Source organism: Epinephelus fuscoguttatus, linkage group LG3 (assembly GCF_011397635.1).
Source record: "Epinephelus fuscoguttatus linkage group LG3, E.fuscoguttatus.final_Chr_v1".
NCBI lineage: Eukaryota > Metazoa > Chordata > Actinopteri > Perciformes > Serranidae > Epinephelus > Epinephelus fuscoguttatus.
In genome coordinates this window covers 27,718,732-27,745,952 of record NC_064754.1, presented here as the reverse complement: position 1 = coordinate 27,745,952, position 27,221 = coordinate 27,718,732, and the positions used below count along the sequence as shown (strand labels likewise).

At 40.9% G+C, this 27,221-nt stretch overlaps 2 protein-coding genes across 5 annotated transcripts in view; both read left to right on the top strand.

Annotated features, from left to right (window-relative positions):
- The window catches only part of LOC125886203 (collagen alpha-1(XI) chain-like), a 61,603-nt gene extending 39,168 nt beyond the window's left edge, over positions 1–22,435 (top strand). For 3 of the 4 annotated variants that reach the window (XM_049572213.1, XM_049572214.1, XM_049572212.1), the window contains 41 exons: positions 22–66; positions 1,536–1,589; positions 1,951–1,995; positions 2,184–2,345; positions 2,470–2,523; positions 2,631–2,684; positions 2,772–2,816; positions 3,861–3,914; positions 4,059–4,103; positions 4,188–4,241; positions 7,478–7,531; positions 7,679–7,732; positions 7,843–7,950; positions 8,075–8,164; positions 8,279–8,332; positions 8,683–8,790; positions 9,058–9,165; positions 9,268–9,321; positions 9,413–9,466; positions 11,323–11,430; positions 11,547–11,600; positions 11,717–11,770; positions 11,860–11,913; positions 11,995–12,048; positions 12,178–12,285; positions 13,969–14,022; positions 14,499–14,552; positions 14,679–14,732; positions 14,887–14,940; positions 15,025–15,132; positions 15,216–15,269; positions 15,522–15,575; positions 15,660–15,767; positions 17,229–17,282; positions 17,399–17,434; positions 17,544–17,597; positions 17,807–18,128; positions 18,353–18,465; positions 18,642–18,710; positions 21,182–21,415; positions 21,499–22,435. In XM_049572213.1, coding sequence (XP_049428170.1) covers positions 22–66; positions 1,536–1,589; positions 1,951–1,995; positions 2,184–2,345; positions 2,470–2,523; positions 2,631–2,684; positions 2,772–2,816; positions 3,861–3,914; positions 4,059–4,103; positions 4,188–4,241; positions 7,478–7,531; positions 7,679–7,732; positions 7,843–7,950; positions 8,075–8,164; positions 8,279–8,332; positions 8,683–8,790; positions 9,058–9,165; positions 9,268–9,321; positions 9,413–9,466; positions 11,323–11,430; positions 11,547–11,600; positions 11,717–11,770; positions 11,860–11,913; positions 11,995–12,048; positions 12,178–12,285; positions 13,969–14,022; positions 14,499–14,552; positions 14,679–14,732; positions 14,887–14,940; positions 15,025–15,132; positions 15,216–15,269; positions 15,522–15,575; positions 15,660–15,767; positions 17,229–17,282; positions 17,399–17,434; positions 17,544–17,597; positions 17,807–18,128; positions 18,353–18,465; positions 18,642–18,710; positions 21,182–21,415; positions 21,499–21,645 — 3,297 coding nt within the window. In that variant the 3' untranslated portion in view covers positions 21,646–22,435. Of the gene's footprint in view, positions 1–21; positions 67–1,535; positions 1,590–1,950; positions 1,996–2,183; positions 2,346–2,469; positions 2,524–2,630; positions 2,685–2,771; positions 2,817–3,860; positions 3,915–4,058; positions 4,104–4,187; positions 4,242–7,477; positions 7,532–7,678; positions 7,733–7,842; positions 7,951–8,074; positions 8,165–8,278; positions 8,333–8,682; positions 8,791–9,057; positions 9,166–9,267; positions 9,322–9,412; positions 9,467–11,322; positions 11,431–11,546; positions 11,601–11,716; positions 11,771–11,859; positions 11,914–11,994; positions 12,049–12,177; positions 12,286–13,968; positions 14,023–14,498; positions 14,553–14,678; positions 14,733–14,886; positions 14,941–15,024; positions 15,133–15,215; positions 15,270–15,521; positions 15,576–15,659; positions 15,768–17,228; positions 17,283–17,398; positions 17,435–17,543; positions 17,598–17,806; positions 18,129–18,352; positions 18,466–18,641; positions 18,711–21,181; positions 21,416–21,498 lie in introns of those variants that run through there. The other variant, XR_007449014.1, reaches the window with a different exon arrangement.
- Positions 22,436–25,736: 3,301 nt separating this feature from the next.
- Positions 25,737–27,221, top strand: part of LOC125886208 (noelin-2-like) — a 45,147-nt gene continuing 43,662 nt past the window's right edge. The window contains exon 1 of the mRNA XM_049572228.1: positions 25,737–25,922. The gene's annotated coding sequence lies outside the window, so the exon portion shown is untranslated. The remainder of the gene's footprint in view (positions 25,923–27,221) is intronic.

Below are 27,221 nucleotides of genomic sequence, written 5' to 3'. Positions count from 1 at the left end.
AACATGTCCTCTTGTCAACAGGGTCACCCCGGAAGAGAAGGGACTCCAGGTGAAAAAGGACTGCCGGTAAGTCTGTTGATGCATCTGTCTGTGTTTGAGTACAACATACACATGCTGTGTTGCTGTTAAAGGGTAACAACCTGGACCCAATCTTCCTTTCTTTTGTGTCTGAGTGACTAATAGGAACAACAGGTTTTCAAAATTGCTCTAGTATTGAGCAAGACAGCTGCAGTCAGTAACAGCAACACAGGTTGCAGTGTTACCACTCGGGCTTGTGTGCACAGTTTGCTTATTTTTGCCACTTACAAGCTCAGATTATTATTCTTAGTGTCTGACAACATTATGGAAAGAATCCCTACAGAGACAGATCTTTCTGTTTAAGTGTAAGATCCTTTTTGTTTAACCAGAAACAGCCCCGAAATTCCCATCGCCAAACACACCAGACTCCATTTAAATAAACATTTTAACATCGTAAAACACACTTCATTCAAAGTTAACAGAAACCAAGTAATGGCACGTGGCTGTGAGTCACTCATCGGAATGTGAAAATCAACTCAACAGTCTGTAAACTCTACTCTCCTGCTACTTCTGCTAACTAGCAAGGTCGAGGTTTTCAACCGTAAACATCAGTGAACATTGAGGAAAAGATGGAGAAGATGGCACCAGCTGAACTAGCATCCTCCTAGACATCGTACAGGGGTTGAATACTAAACTGGACGACCTCCTTGCTGCATCAGTTTCCAAAGGAAATCAGGAGTTGTGCTAGCCTTTGATTTACAGACACTTAGTTAAATCCTGGAAAGCACCGCTCAACCAGGAGGCTCTTTGATACTGATCCGACAGAGCAGAGGACTCTGGCAAGAGAAGGAGAATAGACGTGTGCTGTAAGATGAATGAGGAGTGGTGTGTTGGTGGGAATGAGAGGTGCTGTCCCATTCCTGCTGTGGATAACGGCCATATGCCAGTCAAAGGCGGTGCTGCCCATGTTTGTGAGAAGCGACAATGCAGCCATCTTGTTGGGGTCAGATGTGTGGACAGTTAAATCACTCCACAACCAGACACCGCAGATTACCAGAACCATCCGTTACCATGGACAATTATAAAGCAGCAGCCAACAATGTAAGAAGTTGGAGAAAATGGACGAGGACGTAATATGACAGTGTGCACATGCCCCGAGTGGTAAAACTGCTGCTAGCTGCAGCCCTCTTGCTCAACACTGGACCAGTTTCAAAAATTGTTGTTCCCATCAGTTACTTCGACACAGAAACATGGTCAAATTGGGCCCAGGTAAAAAATACTGAAATGACCCTTTAACTAAAAGGATTATACAAAAAAGATACAACGGTTTAATTAGTGAGGTTAACAGGAGCAGATTAGCTGTTTCCAGTCTTTGTTCTAAGCTAAGCTAAAAGGCTGCTGGCGGTGGCACCCTTTTCAACAGAGAGATGTGAGAGTGTAATCAGTAAGAAAACGAAATAAGATATTTCCCACAATGTCGAACTATTTCTAGTGTGTGTGTGTGTGTTCATTTATAGGGTCCTTCAGGAGTGCAGGGGCCTGTAGGATACCCTGGACAACGAGGAGTCAAGGTAGGAAATGCTGTTAAAGTATTGTGACTAGTTTTATCGATCCTCTGGCTTTAACACCTGATGAAATTCATGGTCCTCTGTTGGTTGAGGAAATCTTTTGAAGCCCCCCTAAATAAATTAAGATAACACGTTGTCCATCTGAAAGTAAGGCTGTATTTTTGTAGTTCTTGAAAAGTCACCACATAAACATTGAAGCAGATCATGGTTTTCACTGCCAACACTCAGTTTAACTGCAAATCATGCTAACAATTTGATATGCTCTCCACCTCATGAAGATGTTCAGAACAGCCAGAGATAAAGTATCATGTGTTTTCTGTTTCCTTGTTGACTTCCTGTTTGTTTTTTCTCTCCTGTTTGACAGGGAGCAGATGGAATCAGAGGATTAAAGGGAAGCAAAGGCGAAAAGGTGAGAGAGAGATGGATAAGTGATTCAGTCTGTGCCCATTCAGGATGTTTTGTTGAAAATTTCACAATACCCCAACATATTAACTACAGTATGCCTGCTGCTTTTTCACTACCGTCTAATTTTCTGTCGTCTGTCGAACTGGACTTTCTGTCTGTCTTTCTGTCTCCTCCAATTTATTCTGTCTGCAGGGAGAGGATGGTTTCCCAGGGGCCAAAGGGGAGATGGGAGCAAAAGGGGATCTTGGAGACAACGGAGTTCCTGGTGGCCGAGGAGAAGACGGGCCTGAGGGGCCCAAAGGACAGATGGGTCCTCAAGGAGATGCTGGCTCTGCTGGTGCTCCTGGAGAGAAGGTACAAAGCTCAACATTGATAAAAATATCATTAAATATTCTTAAACTTGTATTAAAAGTTCTTGAACTTGTACAACAACTTGTGGAATGTGAGTAAAGAGCCGCAATGTCTCTCTTTTTTTTAGGGGAAGCTGGGAGTTCCTGGGCTGCCAGGATATCCAGGCCGACAGGGGCCGAAGGTGAAACAAATAAATGAATCAATGATTGATTAAATTTATGTAAACAAGTTAAAGGTATAGTTGATATAATTTATACAAAGTGAATGTGTGCACCTCTTCTTTCCCAGGGCTCTGATGGATTTCCTGGTGCAGTGGGAGCTCCAGGAGAGAAAGGGAAGAAAGTGAGTAGAGGGTTTAAGATCATGATGATCTCGTGTCGTGAAATCAGACATTTGTATTAACGTCCTGTCTTCTGTGGTGTTATCCAGGGTCCTGCAGGACAGCCAGGAGGTGCAGGCCAGAGGGGTCCAAATGTGAGTGCTGTGTCTCAAAACATTCCCTCGTTCAGTGGGTAATGAATTGCACGGACAGTAAGATATTTTCAGAAAGAAAGCAACGTGCCAAAAATAAATTGAATTCAGCTCCTGAGAGAATTGGCACAGTGTAATTTAGAAACCAGATGAGTCAGGTGACTGGGAATAGAGAGTCCTGCCCCCTTTCTGACCTCACCTTAGTGTTGGAGTCTGGGGTTGAAGAGCGCATGGATGAGTTTCACTTTTAATTCAACTTAAAGTTTTAGCGCAAAATGCATGCATGTGAAGTACTGAGCATAAGACTCGGTACACTGCACGAGATGTGTGAGAGTTTTGACACAGATGTTATGATATACTTTTGCATCCTGATCATTTAAGTATATCTGTGTGGAAACTGTAAAATTCAATAAACGCCCTCAGTTTCACAAAAACGTTTTTACGCTCACCTGAGGTGGTTTTTGCCTTCGTCGAAAAAGAGCCGATGCGCTACATGGAATATGGAAACGCATTTGCCGAATAATTTATGACAAAGCAAACATTTAAGTTACATGATGGACCAGCTGTGTCCGCTGTTGGCGTCTTCCCAGATAATCCCATGACATACGTAATCATGTCTGGTAGTAGCAACAACAGGTGTGTGTGGATCAATGATAAGACCAAAGTACTACTCGATCTCATATGCGAAAAAAACATCACAGCGGTGTTAGATGGAAAACAGCGATGGAATGCTACAATCTACCAGAAATTAGGAAATGACATACTCACCAAAGGATTTGACAAGTGCCGGGGCATTTTATTTGCTGCATTCACTTTGATCTCATATTTCTTTTTGTGAAATATATGAATGGAAACACAACTTAAAACTAGGTCTCTGAGTCAACATTGTGTTTACTGAACCATTAACCTAACCAGTCCCTGAAAGTTCACTGTACAGTGAGTCACTACCTACTGAACTGAGATCTGGTCAAACCACACCTTCTGGCTCAGGTCAGTCAAAGTTCATGGCCGTCCTGGGTTTGGTCTCACACGTTTCTTCTATGGCAGGGTGCACGAGGTGGCAGAGGGGCAAAAGGGCCAACAGGGAAACCTGGAGAAAAGGTCAGCTGACTCTCCTCTCTCTCAGCCAATACTAACACCCAGTCAGTCATTGTTAATGGTTGAACACACTTAACACTATTAGCTGTGCTTCACCAGTTTCTACCCGTCATTGCCTCCATGTTCCTCACTCTCACTGTCTCATAGGGCGCCTCAGGACATGATGGACCTCCCGGCTCTCCTGGAGAAAGGGTGAGAAAAACACTTTTAGCATATGTTATGAATTGATTGATCACTTGATTGATCGCCTGTTATAATGGCTGGTTATGTTTTTAGGGACCTCAAGGGCCACAAGGAAGGAATGGAGAGGCAGGACCTAAAGGATCAACTGTGAGTTGTGGTATAACACACACAAACAATAAAATTGATTCATTAATCATAATCTTTATCTGTTACTGTGTGTGTCAGGAGAAAGACTTACTCCACTCTGCTCCATCTAATCCCATCTTTTATTGGACAAATCATTTAAGTATACAATAGTACATTTGCATGACATATTAGCAAATAAACACTTATATATTGTACAGCTATGGATCATTTCTCATTTAAATAGGAATACTTCCGCTGCTAAAAACTCAACTCAGCTGCACTACTCTTTCCACCAGCAAATCCATCTTTGATTGCTTCCTTTCTATATTATTGCCTCCTTAAAGATTGTTGTTAATCATTTTAGTAAAGATAGGAGTAGAGTAGTCTCGCCACCAGACAATCAGAGATCTCCGGCTTCTGATAGTCTGGGGACACTCCTTTCTAAAGTGTTTAACACACCGACGAAAACGGCTGGCAACAAAGCAACGCCTCTTGCATTTTTTAAAAGGACACGCCCTCCCAGAATTATGCGCTCCCCCTTTTCTCGTCCACAAGGAAACAAACACACAGAGAGCTTGAAAATGGATGCCGAGTGATTTAACTCCATTTTATCAAACATGTGCTCAGTCCACAAGATTGTGGAAATGAAGGACTTACAGCGACTTTATTTAAAACTTTTAACGCAGTCGGACTATGTTTATGAGCACAAGAGTTCAGCGAGCCACCAAAGGACTGCCCTGCGGATTTACTATTGGTTCTGCAACGTAGGGAGTTTTTTTAAACTCTGAAATTGTATCTGCCCATCTAAACACAAAATCAGGGAGGAAAACATCAGTCTTTAGTTAAGCAAGGCGTCTAAAGACTGACTTGTGAGTCTAGGAGCAGAGCAAGTCCAGTTCAGTCAAAAATCTCAACATTATAAATAGAAAATAGCTAAAACAAGAAAACTCATCTACAAGCTTTTACAGTGAAAAATACAGTCTTCCAAAATAAATTCTGCAACAATCCCAAACCTTAACAAACTGGTGGGTTTGACCTCTAAGCAAGAATCTGATTTTTCCGTATGTCCCATACACTATCTCAAGAACACCTTGAGGGAATTTCCTCAAATTTGGCACAAACGTCTGCCTGGACTCAACGATGAATTGATAAAAAAATTGGTGGTCAAAGGTCACTGTGATCGCAGAAAACATGTTTTTGGCTATAACTCATAAATTCATACACTCACTCTGACAAAATTTCAAACAAATGTCTACTATGATGAAGAGATGACATTTTATATCCAAAAGGTCAAAGGTCAACTTCACTATGACATCATAATGTTTCATAAATTTCCTGGTCGTTATTCAACATCATATCTCTGACATTTGGTCAGCTACTAAACTGGTGACACTAATCTTTGGTGTCCACCCTGAAACTGTACTAATTGCATAGATCTTCTCTACTGCTGTGTTGAAGATGTGTGTTGAAGGGAAATTTCGGTTTATTTCAACCCATCTCCTATCGTCCTAAATTTGTTTCAAGTCACTAGTGACATAGAAATAATAGTTAGCATGTTAGCCGTTAGCCTAGATACAGCCGTAGAGTCAGACCTGTTAAAACGTAATTGAACGGGCATCCTTTCAAGTGCAAAGTTAGTCCAATAAACAAGCTTTTCTCCACAAAGACCGCCTCGTATCGTTAGAATAAATGTCAGAGAACATATAGAAAACGACATGTAAACGTGTTGTCTTACCTTACCGGTGTGCTGCCATATTTGTTGTTTACCATTAGCTAAGGCTGCAACTGGTCCCATTCCTTGCAACAGAGGTATTCCTCTTCTGTGGACGTTGGGGTACAGCATTCACAGGTAACGTTACATCACCGAGCTCCAGAGCTAAATCCTTCCAGCAGCCATTCCTCCTCTGTCGTCCTCTAACGTTACCTGTTGCACCTCTCTCTCTCTCCTCCTCCGTTCTTCAGTTTCACAAAGCTCTTCGTCACTGTATTCTGGCTCAAGTAAATAAGGGCGGCCATCAAACTCTGCAAAATCAAATTCCTCCTCCACAAAGTTGAAGTCTGGCAATAAGTCAGCCATTATTCATGCTGCGGCTTGTTCTCGCGAGATTTCAGGCACGGTATGAGATCGCTGCTTGTTCTCGCGATATTTCGGCCACGCTTTGGGAAGCAGAGGTAAACGGTAAACACACCGTAAGGTAAGACAACAACTCTGAAGACCACCTAAATGTGGAATGTTAGTATATAGGCTTTCCACATCGAGAGGCGATGGCCGCCCTTATTTATTTGAGCCAGAATACACTGACGAAGAGCTTCGTGAAATAGAAGAATGGAGGAGGAGAGAGAGAGAGGCACAACAGGTAACGTTAGAGGACGACAGAGGAGGAATGGCTGCTGGAAGGATTTAGCTCTGGAGATCGGTGGTGTAACGTTACCTGTGAATGCTGTGCCCCAATGCCCACAGAAGAGGAGTACCTCTGTTGCAAGGAATGGGACCAGTTGCAGCCTTAGCTAAATGGCAAACAACAAACATGGCACCACACCGGTAAGGTAAGACAACACGTTTACATGTCGTTTTCTATATGTTCTCTGACATTTATCCTAACGACATGAGGCAGTCTTTGTGGAGAAAAAGCTTGTTTATTGGACTAACTTTGCACTTGAAAGGATGCCCGTTCAATTACGTTTTAACAGGTCTGGCGCTACGGCTGTATCTAGGCTAACGGTTAACATGCTAACTATTATTTCTATGTCACTAGTGACTTGAAACAAATTTAGGATGATAGGAGACGGGTTGAAATAAACCGAAATTTCCCTTTAAGTGTCCATGTCTTAGAATTTGTAGCTCCTTTGCAGCAACATCCATACTTGAAGCATTGTCTACTGTCATGGCTACATAAGTCTGGACAGATATGGATGTAGACTGCAACTTGACTGGTTGGTGGAGGCAAACAACCCCAAGGTAGTAATTCTAGTTCTTTTATGTTGTGGCTCGAATGGTAGGTGGTATTGTGTTGTGGTTCAAGCTGCGTGCTTCAGGTGTTGCACTGTGTCATTTTCTGACAAAAGCAATTCTCAATGAGAAGACACTGTGAAGAAAAAAATATATGCCGGCAGTTATACTTGAATATTTGACAGCTTCATGAATAAAATGCTGGCAGGGTGAAGGTCAGATTTTATCCTGAGCTCCCATTAATTTCTCACCTTGGCGTATGTGTGTGTGTGGTTCTGTGTACATGCATGCATGTGTGTGTTTGTAGGGTCCTGCTGGGAAGGATGGACTTCCAGGTCACCCAGGTCAAAGAGGAGAACCGGTGAGTGAGGTCAAATTTCATGAGAGTTCATTAGAGGTCAGCAGTTACTGCATCGTGTCTTTCAGAAATGGTCTTTAACACACAGACACACACACACACACACACCAGAAAATTACGTTTTCTACTCATCTTTTTCTGTGACTGCAGGGCTTCCAAGGGAAGACAGGACCTCCAGGACCCTCAGGTGTTGTGGGGCCACAGGTGAGCTTAACTATGTGACTCCGTCCTGTCATGTAACATCCTACCACCTCCTACGTTGTGCGTCATGTCTGTACTGGTGTAACTGATCCAATCACTTGTGTGTGTTTCAGGGAAAATCAGGTGAATCTGGTCCAACAGGGGACCGAGGTCACCCAGGAGCACCAGGTGTACCTGGAGAGCATGGTTTACCTGGGGCAGCTGGGAAGGAAGGAGGAAAAGTGGGTCCACACAGTCACTCACGCATGAATACTGATCATCATCATCTTATAATAGAGTTATTGTTTGTGTTTTGATTGTGCAATGTTTTTTTAAGTTGTTGTTGGTATTGTTGTTGCTTCTCAGGGTGATCCAGGTTTACCAGGGACATTTGGAAAGAATGGTCCTCCAGGATTGAAAGGGTTCAGGGGGAGCAGAGGAGCCCCTGGAATTATGGTAAAGCACACGGAAACACACACACACACACACAAATACACCAAACTCATTACAAATCATTTATATTATAAATGATAGAAACTACATAGTGAATATTGTGTGTGATCTTTCCAGGGACCACCTGGGCTAAAAGGAGGGTCTGGACCTCCTGGATCACCAGGAGCCATAGTGAGTTACAGTACATCTCTTTTTGTGTAACTACAGTTCATGTTCAGGATGCCTTCCAAAATCTGTTTTTTGTTTGCGAAATGAAAGCATATTTCTCCAGCTGCATATGCTTTCAGTGCAATATTTTACACAAAACCGCTGAGACCATCACCAATTGATTCCCATGGAATACAGCAACAAATTCACATAAATAATCGACTTTTTTCCCACTATTTTATGATGATGTTTTATAGTTTATACCAGCATCAAACACTGTTATGACGCAGTTTTTTTGCATCCATCATTTTTAGCCTTTTTTTTTTTTGCATCAGTAGTTTTAATTGCCCACCTTGTTTTGTCTTGTTTTGTAGGGGTCGACAGGTGAGAGGGGCCCTCCGGGATCAGCAGGTGCCATCGGACAGCCTGGTCGGGCCGGATCAATCGGAGGACCTGGACCAATGGGAGAGAAGGGCGAGCCTGTAATTACATCTCCTTTTTTCTTGTTTACCGTATTTAGTGTTTTTTTTATGATGTGTTCAATTTAGATGTATTTCATTTTCAGTCACACCACAGTTCACTGACACTCTTTTATACTTTCAGCACACGAAGTAGAAGTTCATAATCAGTTTTAATAGAAAGAAAACGTCAAAGAAAATATCCATTTGGATCAGTTGTTCTTTAACATCTGTGTTTGTATATTTAGCTTGTATGCAGAAAAACACATTTCAAATGTGTTTGTGTTCCAGGGAGAGAAGGGTCCGATCGGACCAGCGGGTCAGGATGGAGAACAAGGACCTGTAGGGATGCCTGGGGCTACGGGCCCTGCAGGACCTCCAGGAGACGATGGGGATAAGGTGAACTGTGTGTTTTTGCGAGTCCATGAAGCAAAGTCAGCGTTTGTTTGTACCGTGGCGATAACGTATGTGTCCTCTCTCTGTCTCACTGTGTGTTAACAGGGAGAGCAGGGAGAATCAGGGCAGAAAGGCAGCAAAGGAGACAAAGGGGAAGCAGTGAGTCTGGAGCTTCACATCAACGTTGATTATACTCCATAACCAGGGCAGATCTGATCGTGTCTGAACGTCTCTCTTTCTGTCTCCACAGGGCCCTCCAGGTCCCACTGGCACTCAAGGTGTAGTTGGTCAGCCAGGACTTCCGGTGAGGCTGCTCTTTTCTTTGTATTCTGTTTACGTTTGTTCCGTGTCTTAAAAAACTGAAAAACCTCAAAGGGCACTGTAACATAAATATAATGAAAAGTTTATAAATCCCTAAAGTATGACAAGTCAACATTTCTTACATTGAGGAAACCTAGTTGGATGCAGTATTTTTCATTCGCTCTGGCATTTAAAACTCTGGTATAATTTTTTGTCTTTGACACATAAATAAATCACAAAAGGATTTTTTTTTTGCTCTTTTTTAACAACTATGCTTATTTGCTCTTTGTTGAAAGTCAGAGGAGTGTATTAACATCTCTCTCATGTCTGCCTGTTAAATATGAAGCTGGAAAACCCACTTATTAACACCTTAGATCTCAGTTGTTTAATCTGAACAAAGATCAAAGTGTAAAAAGTACAATACGTTGATTTGAGGGGGAGCTATGAGGTAGCCAGGCACCCTGCAGAAACTCTAGGAATTCACTGTTGTTGCCCAAGAAATAGGCCTCCACACAACCCCCCACAGAACCATGTTTTTACACTTAGGTTCTTCTACATATTAAAAGACAACAGAGGTTCTGTTTGGCCCTGTTTACACCTGATATTAACATGCATCCTGTGCAATCAGATCAAAAGTGGACAGCTCTGAATACAGATATGAATGCACCCAATGCGTTCGGAGGTGTTGTGGGCTGCATGTGGCCACACTTTTTCCAGCAGTGTGATTGCTTATGTATCCTGGGCCACACTGAAGGACCGCCTCTCAGCTGACGTGATGGTGCGTGTATGTGTTACTCACTGAGAGAGGTGATCCGTAACAGCTTTCAGCATGATGGAATGACTTCCTTTGCGATTGAAGTAATCCTTTGCATAGCTGGAGGGCACAGTGATGGGGATATTAGAGCCATGTATTGCTCCCCCGTGTTGGGGAATCTCTCCTCGAAGCTATCCACATTCTCCTGCAGTCTTTCCCCTTGAGGCAAACTAATAAATTGACACTGAAGTGTGCATTTACCTCCTGCCAGTTTTAAAACAACACATTTGGTCTTTAGAAACAAAAGTGATGTAGCTACATGTTTATTTGCATATAGAGCAATGAAGTGAGATTGATCACATGTGGGATGTCAGGGATTGGATGTGCTACTTGTAAAATTACTGATGTTTAAATCAATAATTTGATGCTGATATCAGTGGGGTTTTGTTGTTGTTTGTTTTTTCATACAGCAAACCAGCTCCTCCAAATATTAATGACAAAAATCCCTGGTACCTCACAGAGTACTTCCTAGAAAGATGCCTGTTTTTCTCTATAAAGCATTTCCACCTTGTTGCATCTCAGTCCATTTCTCTTTTCATCAGAGATGTGGGACGCAGCTCTTAACAGCTGCTCACTGGAAGCAAACATTAAAACAAATCACACGTGTGAATGTACCCGTTACCCTCTTAAATGTCATGCCAGAGTCGGTGTTAAGCTAAGCTAACCTACTGCTGGCTGTAGCTTCATTTTTACCTGACAGACATGAGAATGGTATCAGTCTTCTTATCTAACCCTCGGCAAGAAAGCAAATTAGCCTATTCCTCAAAATGTGACCTTTAGCTGCACTAGTAAGTGTAACCAAAAAGTCCAATCTATAAAAACATCACACATTTTTTTCTGCCAGTCCTATCAGATCATAATTATTCATAATTGATAAAACATTAGTACTTTGTGTTGATCCTTTACTGTTTATTGTCTGGCGCAACCCATTTCAACAGAAATGACATCACAGGGAATAGGGAGTTAAATAAAACATTTCATGGAGCGTTTAATCATTTAAAAGTCATGAAGAAGCTCACTCCTCACTCTGCTGCTCTGTGTACCAGGGTGTAGATGGACTGCGGGGGCCCCGGGGCCAGCAGGGCATGTACGGTCCAAAAGGAGATGAAGGACTCCGTGGCTTCAAGGGTTCTAGAGGACCAATAGGATTACAGGTGAGATTTGCACAGCAGTCACGGTGCAGATTGATAAAGTGATGTCTTCTTAATAGACGGAGTGAACTTGGCTCTCTGTGCTTTAATCCTCTAATCCTGTGTGTGTGTTTTCTCAGGGCATGCCTGGGCTACCAGGAGAGAAGGGTGAGAGTGGACATGTGGGGCTAATGGTGAGCTCATATCCTGTTTAAAGACATGTTCCTTACTTACATCACATTATTCTTCATTTACAAAAATTAATGAACTAATTATTATTAATTCTTCCTCGTTACACACCTGGTTTTAGGGTCCACCTGGTCAACAAGGCCCCACTGGTCCTCAAGGACCTATTGGGGGACTGGTAAGTCTCACTTATGTTTATGCATCTTCATATGGTCAAGCAGTTGTTTTGAATTTGGAAAATACTGATCTCCCCTTTGTGATGTGCAGGGTCCAACTGGTCGAGTCGGGATGATAGGACAGCCAGGTGTTGTTGGAGAGAAGGTAAATAAACAGACATTTACACCTCCTGCATGCATACTGTCTCTTTCTGGATGCGTTACACAAAATGTCTTTGTCTCTCAGGGGGAGGATGGTGAGGCAGGTGACCCTGGAGCAGTTGGTGTTCCAGGAAGGCCAGTGAGTTTGCTCTCTTGATCAAAGACGTCTTCAAACTTGCTCCCACCATCTGCAGTTTTTAAGCTTTTCTCGCTCTGCTCCTCTGCTCCAGCCCTCTTAATCTCTCACTCTGATCCTTTGCTACTTTAGGGAGAAAAAGGAGACCAGGGGGAGAAGGGAGATACGGGCCCTCCAGGAGCAGCTGGTCCTCCAGGTGCCAGGGGCACCACAGGAGAGGATGGTGCTAAAGGCAACTCTGTAAGTAAAACCACTCTTCAATACCGCACTATAGTGTACAACACAATGCAACACAAAGCTCTGTAATACACTTTTAACCTACATTATACTATACAGTACACTTAGATACAGTTTTTACCTCCCTGGAGGGGCTTAACACAGTAACTACATATTTAAGTTAAGTTGAATTCAAGTTAAGACCTGATTATGATATTCTGACATCTGTTTTTACTATAGGCTATAAACAATACTTACTATAGGCTATAAACAATATTATACCACAATAATGTATCAACCCCATAAAAACAGCTTTTTGAATTTGAATTAGCTACGAAACTGAGCTAAAAACTGAGGCAAACTGCAGATACTGAAATCTGCTTTGGTAATCTTTGGCCTCTGTGAGCTGCCGTTATGCACTCTTTACCACAGAGAGATAAACAGCCAAAGACAGAGAGCTACATAAGGTGAAAGTTGGCTGTTGAGCTGCCTCAGGTTGTCTCAGCTAAAGCTGAAACTAAATTTACTTTTTTTCCCCCAGAGCTGTTATCTATAAAAGAAAAATCCATCTCAATGAACTGACAGCTCATTATACCACGTAACTGAATGACACTGTGGCAAAATCCAAGAATGAAAATAACTTGCTTAGTTTGTGCTAAAGCTAAGTAGCTTAGCAGATCCCAATAACTGCCATCTTGGCTTTCGACAAATGAAATTCATACAGTTGGGTGGTTAATAATTATACAGTATTATTTTTATATTCATTTTAATATAAATACAGATAATAGCAGAAGGATCTATGGATTTCAAATCAAAATAAAGTTTATTTTTCTTACACAGACAAGTAGGAAAATGGACAAGTAAGCTGAATGAGTACATTTTGTTGGTATACTGCATCTTCCTCTTCAATTCCATGAACCAGCTATAGCCGTAGTCACAGGTGTTGTGTTTTCAGGTTGTCTGTCCATCCATACATCGGTCCCATTCTCTTAAATGCGATATCTCAAGAAAGGCTCAAGGGAATTTCTTCAAATTTGGCTAAAGCATCCACTTCCACTCAACAATAAACTGAATAGATTTTAATGGTCATGGTCAAGGGTCAAGTGAACACGATATCTGAAGAACACCTTCATGGAATTTTTTTTTTTTTTAAATTTAGCAGAAATGTCCCCTTGGACTGAACGATGAACTGATTCGATTTTAGTAGTCAAAGGTCAAGGTCTCTGTGACCTTGAATCTGTCTCATTCTCATGAAAGTGATACACCGTATTGGAATTTCTTCAAATTTAGCTCAAAACGTTCACTCTGACTGAAGAATAAACGGATTGGAATTTGTTGATTGAAGTCAAAGGTCACTGTGATCTTACAAAACATGTTTTTGGCCATAACTCAAGAATTCTTACGCTAACTATGACAAAATTTAAAAAACACAAATGTCTGGTAGGATATAATGATGAAGAGATGACGTTCTATATCCAAAGGTCAAAGGTCAACTTCACTGTGGCATCATAATGTTCTGCATACATCATGTAACTGGCCATCACTCAACATTACATCTCAGGAACAGAAAGGGAGACATTTAGTCGGACGCTAAATTGGTGACACTAATCTTCGGTATCCACCATGAAAGTGCGCTGATTGTATAAATAAATAATCAGCCCAAAAAGACATAAATACTGTACTAGCTCAAACTGTCTCTCTTCTCAGGGTCCTCCTGGTCTCACCGGGGACCTCGGACAGCAGGGGGAGGCGGGACCCAATGTGAGTACCTGCTCTTTCTTGTCATCTTCCTCTTTCCCTCCTTCTTCTTCTTTTAAGAATTTTAAGATTGGACAATGGTAGAAGGAAATGTGGAATGAGTAAAACTTTTAAATTAAAAAAACAACTGAGGTCGATATGATATGCACATCACTTTGTATATACAACAGATTTTTTTTTTTTGAAAATTTTTAGAGAGGAGATTTTGATTTTAGTATTTCTTTTTGTGAACTAGATCTTTTGAAACGTTTGGATTTTTTAATATATGAAAACATTAATCCATCAACCAACTGCCTGGCAGTTTTATTAATTTTCTTCAATATGTTGTATCACTGTGTCAACATCAGCATCACATCTCTAGTAATACAAGTTTTCTAAATTAAAAACTTTCATGTTGCCATGAAAACATCCTCAACTTTATTTTCTGGTGCAAACGAAGTGTAGATTTCCTCTGCCCACTGGTTTTCTTTCCTCATCAGGGGGTGGACGGTCTGCCTGGAACTAAAGGAGACACAGGAGATCCTGGGAAATCTGTGAGCTTCTCCCTTCTGCATCATACACCATAATGTTCATGATGTTCATTAATGTATATAATAAAAAGATGCTGACACCATACAGTGCAGCGACTGGCCATGTAATAGTTTCTTTATATTTCTCAGGGACCACCAGGAGCAACAGGGGAACCTGGACCATCTGGACCTCCAGGACGAAGGGTTTGTGTGTTTTTGTAAAAGACAGTAAAAGATTAAACCCTCTTCTCCTGTTGGGATGTTGAGGGTATTTTTCTTAATGCATTCTCACAGTGTGTGTGTTTGTGCATCTGCGTGACAGATTCAGGTTAAAATGTTTTAAAATGTTGTTCTTCAGGGCCATTTGGGGAAACCAGGCAAGGAAGGAAAGGCAGGCTTGAAAGGAACAAAGGTGAGAGTTCAGAACAACTCTTTGAATAATAACATCTAAATGCTTACAGCTTCTGAGGGTCACCCTGCTCTCCATTTGTTTCAGGGTGCACCCGGTTTGGAGGGTCCTATAGGGAAGACAGGGCCTGTAGGTGCCCAGGGACATCCTGGGAAGCCTGGCCCCCAAGGCTTAAGAGGGATCCCTGGCCCTGCAGTAAGTCAGAGAGCGAAGAATGAAATCAGTTGCAGTGGAGCATAAAAAATATGGAGATTAAATTATTTGTGTCTTTTTCACAGGGTGAGCAAGGTTTAAATGGACCACCTGGCCAGACAGGACCACCAGGTCCCATGGTAAGATGACTCATCAAACCTAAAAAAAAACCTCTCAAATGAGAAAAGAAAAGTATTTCACTGACAGTTAAAAGAGAGTATGAAAAGAAAAATACTGATTTTACATTCTAAGCTGTTAAAATAGTGGAGCTGTTGCAGGATGATCCTTTACTATAAGATATTTTCTCTGTCAGAGTGATAACTAAATACGTTTTTTATGCTCCTGCTACATTTCAATCTGCATGTGACCTCATCATAAGTTCATCTCCTCAGGGTCCACCAGGATTACCAGGTCTAAAGGGAGACCACGGCAAGAAGGGAGACAAGGTGCGTACATACTTAACGCACATAAACACTCACTCTGACTATGACCTAACTTTGACCTTGAGCTTGTTTGTGACATCTGCGCAGGGTCACGGCGGTCTAATAGGTCTGATAGGGCCGCCAGGAGACATCGGGGAGAAGGGAGACAGAGGGCTGCCAGGAAACCAGGGACTGCCAGGTCCGAAAGGAGATGAGGTGCTGAAAATAAACACAAACATGTACACAAAACCCTGGAACTAGGTTGGTTTGTGGGCTCTGTCATTATGTTAAGTTTGCAGCTGTGGGCAGAATTTGATACAGTTTGATACACGGCATGGTTTTATATTCACGAGTCAGAATGTTTTTTTTGTAGAGGAGGAAACACATGAAATAGAATTTCTTTAATTACATTAATGTGAAGAAACCCAATAACACTGAAGTGGTTTATGGGCTGTAATTCTTGCTGTAAAAATCAAGGCACTCAAACGTAAGCATGTGGTCATTAAGTTAATGAAATTAAAAGGTAATGGATCTGTATTGCTCCTATTTTATTACAAAGTCATGACAGCTAATAGTTAGGATATTATATCATGTTGCTGTTACCAGATATGTTGCCTTCTGTGGGTTGAACAATGTCTATGCATAGTTTTTCTTCCAGCTCTGACTACAGAATATAGACTGGGCTAACCTGACTAGCATGAGTTAGCTAACATAAAGCAACTGAGATATTGTCAAAGCTTTTCAGGTGAAACTTTTTAGGTTGCTGTTAACATTGTAATTACTGTAAACATTATTATTTGATTCAAAGATTGTAACACCATGCATGAACATGCAGTACAGAACCTTGCTTATGCTTATGTGGTGTGTGTTCCTAAGCAACATTCAGATTAATTAAGTTAACAAAACCAAGAACATCAGTTTGACACACAGCAAACAGCTAGTGAATGTTGTGGTAACTTATAAATTCGGTATGATGGCACCACCTCATTTTATCAGAGGTTTCAGATACTTTACGGAAAGTTAATTTTTATTGAGGTACATACACCCCGATTAGATTTATCCATGGGGACCCCCAGGATAGAGTCCTGCACGGGTGCAGTTTTACAAACCCGCACACACCTGCATCTGCACAGCTCAGTACCAGAACCAACCCATTACTCATAATTATTTCCATGTCAATTCTGGACCTGGCCCTAACTAATAATTTTAATTCCCGCCACCTAACTGGTAATTAAACACACTGTTTTGCCTCTGCGTCTTTTTGCATAATGTGCTGTCCCATTCATACATGCAAAGCACCTTCTCAGTCAGCTCCCACTTGCCGTTGATGTAATGCAAAGTGACACAAAGATAACAGGTTTTGTGATTATTATCTGTCCCCGTTGCTGTCAGTCTGCTGCTTCCTCAGCTTCAGAGTGACATTTCGTCGAACGTCCTCTGCATATTTTGTCAGTCTACCGTGTAATACAGTTATCGGACCAGGTAGAAGCTGCTGAGTGTCCACACTGGATGCATGGGTACCCAACGTAGTGTAGGACTTTCCTCCAGCAGGTTAATCCAACTTTAAAGGATAAAGCTGGCAATAATCTGTATTTTTCTGTTTGTCATCACAAACAATGACTTTGTAGTATCTACTTCTTCTCTTTATCTGACAATTTTGTTTGTGTTTAATATCAGGGTCCAGTTGGTCCAGCAGGTCCCCCCGGCCCCCCTGGCCCCACGGGTCTGTCTGTAAGTATACAAGATAATCTTGACATAACATGCAAAAATGTAGGCACCCTTTATAGCATCAGGATTACTGACACATCTTCCCTCTGTATTTTTTTAACTCTTAACCTCTCTCACAGGGTGCCATTGGTATAAAGGGCTCTAAAGGAAACCAGGTAACCATGATGCTCATTGTGTTATTAGACTGAAGTAGTCAGTACTATTACATCCTAGCCTCATACCTCTACCACCCCTAAGTGATCCCTTTGCTCTGTGTGTATTTAGGGTCCAATAGGTCCCAGAGGAGACACTGGGCCCGCAGGACCTCCAGGACCACCAGTAAGTTTTGCTTAGACAAATTTAATTAAACAATCTTACAGTTCTCATTAACTTAAAATTATCAGAAAAAAACATGTGTTTCCTACGCTGCTTCCTTAACTTTTCCAACACCTGTATCTGCCCTCTCTCCTCTCCTCTCGTCTCCTCACCTCGCCTCGCCTCTCCTGTCCTCTCCTCTCTGCTCCTCTCCGCTCATCTCTAATCCACAGGGACAGCCAGCAGCTGGGATGTCCCCTCTGCCAGAGCGAGGACGGAGAAGGAGAGCCCACTCCTTGGTGGATGGTGCTGCCTTTGAAGAGGAGGAGGAGGCGGAGGTGATGGATGGGGGAGAGGAGGAATGGATGCAGAGCGACCAAGCGGAGCAGGACGGTTGGATGAAGGAGAAGCAGGGCCAAGGCATGGAGGAAGTGTTTGCGTCTCTGTCCTCTATGAAAGTGGAGGTGGATGGTCTGCGTAACCCACTAGGGACATACCACAGCCCCGCTCGCACCTGCAAGGAGCTTTGGTTCCTCCACCCACAGCTTCCCGATGGTACTTTATCAGTTTGTGTCTCCAGCCATTTGCTTATCACAGCTGTCTGCCTGCATGTGTTGACTCATTTTATCTATATTTCTTCTCAGCTGACTGTGTGTCTGCCTCTGCATCTGTTATCGTCTGTGCGATTATATCTCTGTTTTTGTTGTTGACAGTAGTATTAGCCTTGAGTTTTTTGACCCCTCTGCCCTCCTCTCCTTTTTTTTTCTCTCTCTTGCCAGGTGAGTACTGGATAGATCCCAACCAGGGTTGCCATAGAGACTCCTTCAAGGTGTTTTGTAACTTCACTGCACATGGAGAGACGTGTCTGTACCCTGACAAGAAGTTCCAGTCGGTTAGTTTGCATGCAGAAACACACACACTTGCATTGTTTGAGCAACCGTTAAAAGCGAAAAGGAGCCTTTGCCAAAAGCTTAATGGCTTCTCAGAAAGAGATTTAACATTATCTAGTCATCTGTGTGTTGATTCAGAACTGGACACTGATTTTTTTGTTTGTTTGTTTGCCATCAGGTGAAGTTAGCAGCCTGGAAAGGGGAGAAGTCCGGCACCTGGTACAGTAAATTCAGGAAAGGACGGCAGGTACAGTGAGAAGATTTTGCTCGAGTGTAAACCAGTGTGTGTTTTAAATACAAGACTTCAAATGAGAAATAGTTTAATCACTGCTGCAAATGTGGGATGTATTTGGTTGAATGCTAATTAGCAGCATTTGTCAGCTATACAGAGGCACTCAGCATTTTATTAAGTGAGTTTTCAAAGCAGCATCTAAAACATTTGGCAGACGCTGATATTCAAAGTGTTTGATTGAGACGAAAACATCAGATCAACTGAAGTCAGACGTTTGGTAGCAGCCAGATCATATCAGTGATGAGCCGACCACACGTATTTTTTTTTCTGTTTTAGAACCAACTTCCTTGCTTACTGCAATGATGCATTGATGGGGTAGGAGTAAAGTTCCCATCCACCACAACCCTCGGTGGTGGTTTATGCAGCTCGGTCATGTATTCTGACAAACTAAATTGGATGAGGTTAAAGATTCTCGTCCTTGTCGCTGCACTACAAAAGCAAAAGAAGTGTTAGTAAGTGATAGTTAGGTGAGGGCCACAAATTACTGCACTGAAAACTACTCCTTATCATGGCAAGTAAAACTAAAGAAAGGGCTGGCAAGTCCCACCAGAACAGGCAGCATGTTTTTGGCAGCATGTGAAGATGGCGAGTCGCTCTGCAGCCCAGATCTCTCCTAGGGCTTACACCACCGCAGAGGAGAAAACACAATAGTCTTGGGGAAATTTTGTAAGGACTTTTGTGTGAGGACGGCTGTGGGCGAGGAGTAGATCGGAAATATTTTGCTCCAGAGAAGGGAACGTGGTGGCCTGGAGGAAGACAGGTGCTGGTCCGCTCTGGGATTTATAAGCTATAAAAAAAACTTTTAAACATTATGTCAGGGGTTGCAGTCTTGAGAAACATGTCCTCATAAAGACAAACAAAACAGAGGTTAACAGCAAAACTAACAAACAGTGACAGCGATGATTAACATATTCAGTATAATTGGAGAGGTTGACAAAAACTCATAATTAGCATTTAACCTTGTACAGTGTGACACAGTGTTGTTGTGTTACAACAGTGATACAGGGATTTCAAAGCCATTCCTCATGAACTTTATTGTTGGAAAAACCAGAGTATTAGACTTATTATGCTCATTTCCTGGTTCATAATTGTATTTTGGGTTTCTCTTGTACAACATGTTTAGACACTTTAATAGTCAAAAGCACTTTATTTTCCTCACACTGTCTGTACTGGAACACCCGTAATCACCTGTATTAACATACACACATATGTACACATTACACATATATTCAATATCTTCACAACCAGACATGTTCCAGCAGGAATATGCTCCAATACAAGATTAATATGATATTTAATAATATTTCATGTAGCTACATGTAGCAGTGTAATCTACTTAATGTAAACACTTGCAATTAAGTGGCAACTCATAGAGATTACTTTTACGTATGTTAGTCAGTCCACCGCTTTAGTTTAGACTGAAAAATCTCACGAAATATTGGATGGGTTGTCATGAAATTTTACAAATATTAATGGTCTTCGTTGGTCTACTCACTTTGGTGATTCTCTCATTATACCTCGAGTGCAGGTCAACATATTTTCTTCTTGTGTTTATGTTTTATACATCTGTGCTGGCTACAGCTGTGGCCAGAGGCATTATGTTTTCGGCTTAGGAATGCCTTGAGGGAATTTCTTCAAATTCGGCACAAACACCTGCTCGGATTTAAGGATGTACTGATTATATTTTTTGGTGGTCCAAGGTCAAGGTTATTGTGTCTTCATTAAACATGTGTTTGGCCATAACTCAAGAATTCATATGCTAATTATAACCAAATTTCACATGAATGTCTAACAGGATAAAATGATGAAGTGATGACATTTTATATCCAAAATGTCAAAGGTCAAATTCACTGTGACATCATAATGTTTTCTGGCCTTTATTCAACGCTGTAACTCAGGATCAGAAGAGGAGACATTTGGTCAGATACTGAATTGATGGCACTAATTTTGGGTGTCCATCTGAAGATGTGATTGTACAGATCTTTTGTGCCGCAGCATTGAAGATTTGTGTGAAACATTAGCATTTTGCCAAAAAATACACTTTATACCGTTTTTTTAATTAAATGTAGACAATTGTGTAGACAATTGTAATGATCGCCTGATTTTTCATGAAGGACCACGATTAGGGCAAAGCTGCACACAGCATCATAAACCTCTCGGTCCCTCAAACAGTATGCCCCAGGTGTTCATCAAAATTGTGCTGCTTTAAGATGCTAGGATGGTGTACCCATATGTACCTTTCCCTTTGTTATTTTAGCCTTATAAAAATCTGGTAGAGTCCAGTTGTAATGCAAATTTGTAGTGATAATCCAGAGTTTGTTTTCTTGCGCTTGATTTAATTTAGGATGAAATGTGCACAATTTACAGTGTACGCAGCTACCTTTCTGTGTACTTTACATGTGTGTGATTCTGGCGTTCTCCCCCAGATTACCTACAGCGGGTCAGACGACATTCCAGTCCACGTGGTCCAGTTGACCTTCCTGCAGCTGTTGAGTGCGACAGCCAAGCAGACCTTCACCTACCACTGCCTCAACTCTGCCGCCTGGCTGCACGCCGCCACCCACAGCCACGAGCACGCACTGCGCTTCAGAGGCGCCAACGGGGAGGAGCTGACACACGAGAACACACATTACATCACTGCACTGTATGACGGGTGTCAGGTGAGTAACGCAGATATACTGTACGCGCGAGTGTGAACACCTAGATTTGTTTTCTGATTGTTCGATGTGTTTCTGTGCCACAGACGCGCTCAGGGCAGGAGAGGACAGTGTTGGAATTTGACGCTCCACTGTCCAACACGCTCCCCATCATTGACGTGGCTGTGCCTGATTTTGGGAAGGGGAACCAGAAATTTGGTTTCCAAGTCGGCCCGGTCTGCTACAACGGTTAACCATGCCGGGAGATTACAACAAGAATAATTTAATAGGAAAAAGAGCCATGGACACTTTTTACATGCAGGGAGAAAACTACATTCAAGACTTACCTGGTGCCGCATATTTATAAGTTGATTTACCTACAACAGTGTTCTTCATCCACACATTCACTTTTTTATACAGAAATTCATTCACTCTCTTTAGTTCACTTTAGTCATCTCATACATTCACTGTATTTTCAGGAGCAGTGCATAAATGTATTGACTGTCAACCACATCCTCACTTACACATTTTGTTTTCCTGTCATTCTCTTTGAAGGAGTGAGTGGTGCTCTCACTGTCCCATACATGTCTGCTCATACATTCATTGATCTATGCACTCAATAATAACATATTCATAACCATACACAAGTCTCCAGACATAATGAGTCATGTTCAGAAACACCATATTTTAGCAACATTCACCCACCATGTGGTTCTGCAATGTCATCAAACCTCAATTTTCTGTGTTGTTTTTGTTTGTTGTTGTCATTGTTGTTATAATTATCTGTTATGTGATGTATATTGGAGTGTAATTCATCACGGTGCTATTATGTGGCTCCCTGTGGAGTACATTTCTTTGTAAAAGGGAACTGGGGCAGTGCATTTTTTTTATATATATATTGTGAAGCTGTGTTTTATATTTTTTCGACATAACAAAACCAAACTGTGGTACATGATTGCCTCGAGGTCTTTGTGTGCATAGTTGTGTGGGGAAGTGACTGAGTAACATATTTTAATAAAAGTACATAATGTACATTTAAGTTAATATGATGATATTTAGTTTTATTGAATGCATTTGTGAAGCAGTGCCAACAGAGAAAAGGTTTGAGGAGCAGAGAGAGAGAGAGACACCATCTGCTGCTCTCCAACCAGGGAATTCATTCAGTGAGCTCTTTTTAGGTCTGCACTCTAGTCTGTTTCTACTAATACACACAATGCACTTCTCTTACTGTTGTGACACATGGTTGCATGATGGCTACATACAGTGTAAAGGCACGGGCACACATGAGCAAAATGAACACTGGTGAATATTTGCCTCCTGTTCGCCTCCATTCAGCGTGAGCAAAGGAAAGAATAAAACATTTGTTCTCATTCATAGCATTTGTTTCGATGTCTCACAATGGGATACGCCTCCCTGCGTATTAGTCCATCTTAGATGGCTGGCGTGCTAACTGATATAAACCTTACCATGACGGGTAGACTGTGACATTCCAGTCTATGGTGAAGACCAGAGGGTTGAAGCGTATTGGAGGCAGGTAGTGCCTGGCGATGGAGCTGTTAGCTTATGGCTCGGAAAGTGGACAGCGAAGCTAGCTAGGCTATGTTATAGATTGAGATATGCTCTGAAGCGTGAAGTGGTGTTTGAATAATGCTGTGTTGTAGCGCAGGCAATTTAATGGTAGGGGGATACACCTGGTGCTGACGTTGCAATCACCAGCCAATCAGGACTGGCTTGATGAGATAAATGCTTTTGAGAAATATGCAGGGAGGCGTATCCCATAGTGAGACATCTCACTCATGCTACTCTCAGAATCGGGGTTGCCCAAGTAACCTAAAGTTTCTGGTGGCAAAGCAACACATGATCACATGCAATGGAGTTCATCTGTGGTGAGCTTTACGAAGTCACAGCCTCAATCAGTAACAAAGAAATATGTGTGGAGAAGATAACAATTGTTGCTTTGTTTAAACAGCTGATAGTTTATGATAAATTGATAATCGCCATAAAAAATACAAACTGCCCCACATGAGAACTGCTGCCTCGCTGGCAGTGAGCTGGCAGACAGGATAGAATGTAAGAAAATGGAAATGTACTAATAACATCATATTACAGAGTGTTTATTAGCAAGCTAGCCAACATCAGGTCACTTGCCTGTATTCGCTCATGTGTGACTGTACCCTAATGTATGTCTGTTAAAAACAGTTTTTAGTCAGTCAGTCCACTTACTTTAAAATATTTCAACAACTATTGTGAAGATTGCCAAGATTTCTTCTCCAAGCCAAGAAGAAATCTTGGCTTGCAGGAAGGTATCAAGTGTTTTCAAGCCAAAAAGGCTCAAATCCAAGTGAAGTCACGAGTCATTTCTGTTAAAGTCCAAGTCAAGTTGCAACTCTTTTTTGATTTTGTCAAATCTGAACTCAACAAATTTGTGACTCGAGTCCAGGTCATGTGACTCAAGTCCACACCTTATCTGGATTTGGTTACCTTGAAAAGTTTGTATTAGGTTCAGGGTGATCCAGTCTAATGTTGCTTTGAAAAACTAGCATAAAAGTAAAATAGATTAGCAGATCCAAAACCTAGGATTCTGATCCAGATGAATTTTTTTTTGGCCATGGAAGAAGCATACCAATTTAAGTGATCCCCTTTTCTTCAAGTGTCAGCATGAGATTGAGATGTTTGTATTTTAGTTAAATGTCTCAACAGCTATTTCATGGATTGTTATCAACAAGTGTTCGTGGTGCAGAGATGGCTGATCCTAATGACTTCCTCTGACCACAAACAGGTTGATAATGTTTGTTTAAGTAAAATGTCTCGACAGCTATTTGGAAGATTGCAGTTAAATTTGATACAGGCATTAACATTCTCAGGATGAATTGTAAAAACTGATAATCTCTTGGATGTTTTCATCCAGCACAGCTTTGCCTTAGTAAAACCTCACAGAGCCACAATGGCTGTAAACTTGTCCTGTCAGATCTGCATTTGATTTATTGTTTCTGCTATTCCTATAGCATTTTTAAGATGGTTTTGGGGTATTTGATGACCATATAAAAACATATCAATAAAAAGATGGAGTAATATGACAATGCACAAAATGGCTGTTTAAAAACCTGTATTCTGAAAGGTCAGAAAAATAGATTGGGGCCCGTCCATTTAATGCCTTGTAACTGATCAGTAAGATCCTGAAATATATATTCTTAAAGCGACTGGACGCCAGTAGAGGGATGATAAAATGTACGCTCTGTGTTCCAGATAAAAGCCCAGTGACTGTATTTTGAACCAGCTCCAAAGTGCTTTGTGTAAGTGCAGAACACGGGGAGTATAAATTGAAATAAAGGCATGAATAACTTTCTTTAGGTCAGCAGCACACAGACCCCTTGTTCAAACGTCAAATTTGAATTGAAGATAATTCCTACATTTCTGGCAGGGAGCTTACACTGGGATGGCGTGGGACCAGGCTTTTCATTAATTTCCACTCTCAAGTGAAATTGTGTCTAAGGTGATTTAAGGAGGGTTGTGTGTGTATGTGTGCAGCAAATGTGCTAGTATTCTGCATTCATTTTGTCCTACAGCTTGAGGATACATCACTCATATTCTCTCCTCCTGCCCCAGTCATCCCTCATTCACCCTTTTTGATGACCTCTCTCTCTGTTCCTCTGTCTATCCTCCTGACATCTGCAGTACAGCCAACACTGGAGAAAATGATGCTGAAACTTTAATGAGATGAAGCAGATGAACACCACGAGTGTTTAACCGCTAATTTTTTAGCAATTAAATATAGATGGCATGACATGAAAGTCAGTTACATAGTAGTTAAATACACCCACAGTGGCAGCAAACATGGGAAGGGGCATATTTGAGGTTATGCTCTTTGAGCTTCCACCCAGGGAAGGTTCAACACTGTTCAATATTTGATTCCTTTTTGTGTACTGAAGATAGATGTCAGTGTCCACAAAGATCATGTGAAAGCCAAGAAAGACAGTAAAGAAATTTTGTCTCTTCATTTATCTTAAACAACTAAGGGACTGTTTTTTTTCGGAGAGGATTTCTGTTTGTGTTATTTTTTTATTTTTATTTTTTTTTAGCACGATTTTTAAAGAAAACATGCCTTTTCAAACCCATGCTATGAATGCTTCAGTCACGGAAAAAAAAAAAAAATTCAAGTTTAAATAATGATATTTCATCAAATAACTTTATTTTACGTCTCATTTAAAATTTGGCCCAAAATAAACTGTTTGCACTTACTAACCAGTATGCAAGACAAGAGAAAAAAAATGAGTTATTTCAAATTTAAAAAATCAAAAAATAAAAAACGTAGTCAAACCCAGTCCTAGATAGAGAACTGTCCCTAATGTATTAACGTTTAAATTAGCAGTGTGGCTAATGGTAGCTAATGATAATAAGTGGTAACTGAAATATCTGGACATAGCTAACGTTATTGAATAGCTAAACGTAAGGTGATGCAGACATTTATGGTCCTCAGAGATTAAAATAATAATTTTGGCGATTCTCTGACCTCAACCAGGCATCAACAAAAGTAGGTCAAACTTTCTTTCTAACATGTTACAGCTAAATACTCGATGCTAAGGATTAGCATGTAGCCTAAGCTAGCTAGCTGTAAGAAGACCTAGTTTAAAGTACAGTTTATCCCACAGCAACGGTTAGAATATTCTCCCGTTTTTTTTACTTCATGACATGGCAAATGTATGAAAATATAATGAAAAATAATATTCTGTGTAATACCTTCTATATATGTATGTATGAAAACTGTCTAATACTCATACAGAAGCATAAGCATTCATTCAGGGTTGGGGGTTTTTTCAGATTATTATCCAAAAATTCAGAGAAAATATTTTATGGGGAAAAAATATTTGCTCTGTTTTTCTGAATTGTTGTCTCATAATCCTGAGAAAGGTTTTTATGAAAAGGAAAAAACAGTGCTTTTGTTTCTCTGAATTCACAAGATAATCTCCTATATATATATTATATTTTTTTAATTAAAGAGATAATAATAATAATCTCAATAATTAATTTTTCTCCATGAAAACTTTTCATAATTTTGACATAATTATCTTCTTAATTCAAATTTTCTGTTATCAAGTGAACACATTACGCCTCCATATTCACACTCTATTTCATTTTAATGTTTTTCTTTTGTCAGATAATTCCTGATTTATACCGTTATTTAAGTAGTTATAGACTTTTTCTTTTGGCAAAGATCTTCTATAACTTATGTTTTTAGAAAACATTAAGGCTATCATTTAAAAAATTTGACATCTTAACGTTTGTAAAACAGGGCACAAAAAATTGTTAATTAACTGTTTATATTCCACAAAGGGTTTGAAAAAATATATTGTTTTGAGATTGGTACTGAAACTCATTTATTGCATCAGCCCTACTGTTACAGAGAAGGACTGCAGCTAATTTTTATTGACAGTTACCTGCTGAATTAATCATTTAAATGTTTGATGTGTGTCAGAAAATGGGGGGAATGCAGAAAAATGCAAATTCCTATAGCCTCAAGTCACTGTATTAAAATTGCTTGTTTGGTTTGAACAACAGTTCTAAACAAAAGTCAGTTATTATCACATTGAACAAATAAAAGCAGCAAATCCTCAGGGACCAGAACTGGGGACAGTTTGTTATTTTCCCCAGCCATATCTTCACAGCACAACACAGGGCTCGAAATAAAACTGGCATTATTTTTGCACTACTCGTCTTGCTCATGTTAAACACAAGTTCATGAGGCCAAAACCAACAGTGTTATCTCACATGCAATCTATCACTTACAAGTGCACCTACACACCCATTTACAAACTGTATCCACTGCCTGTGT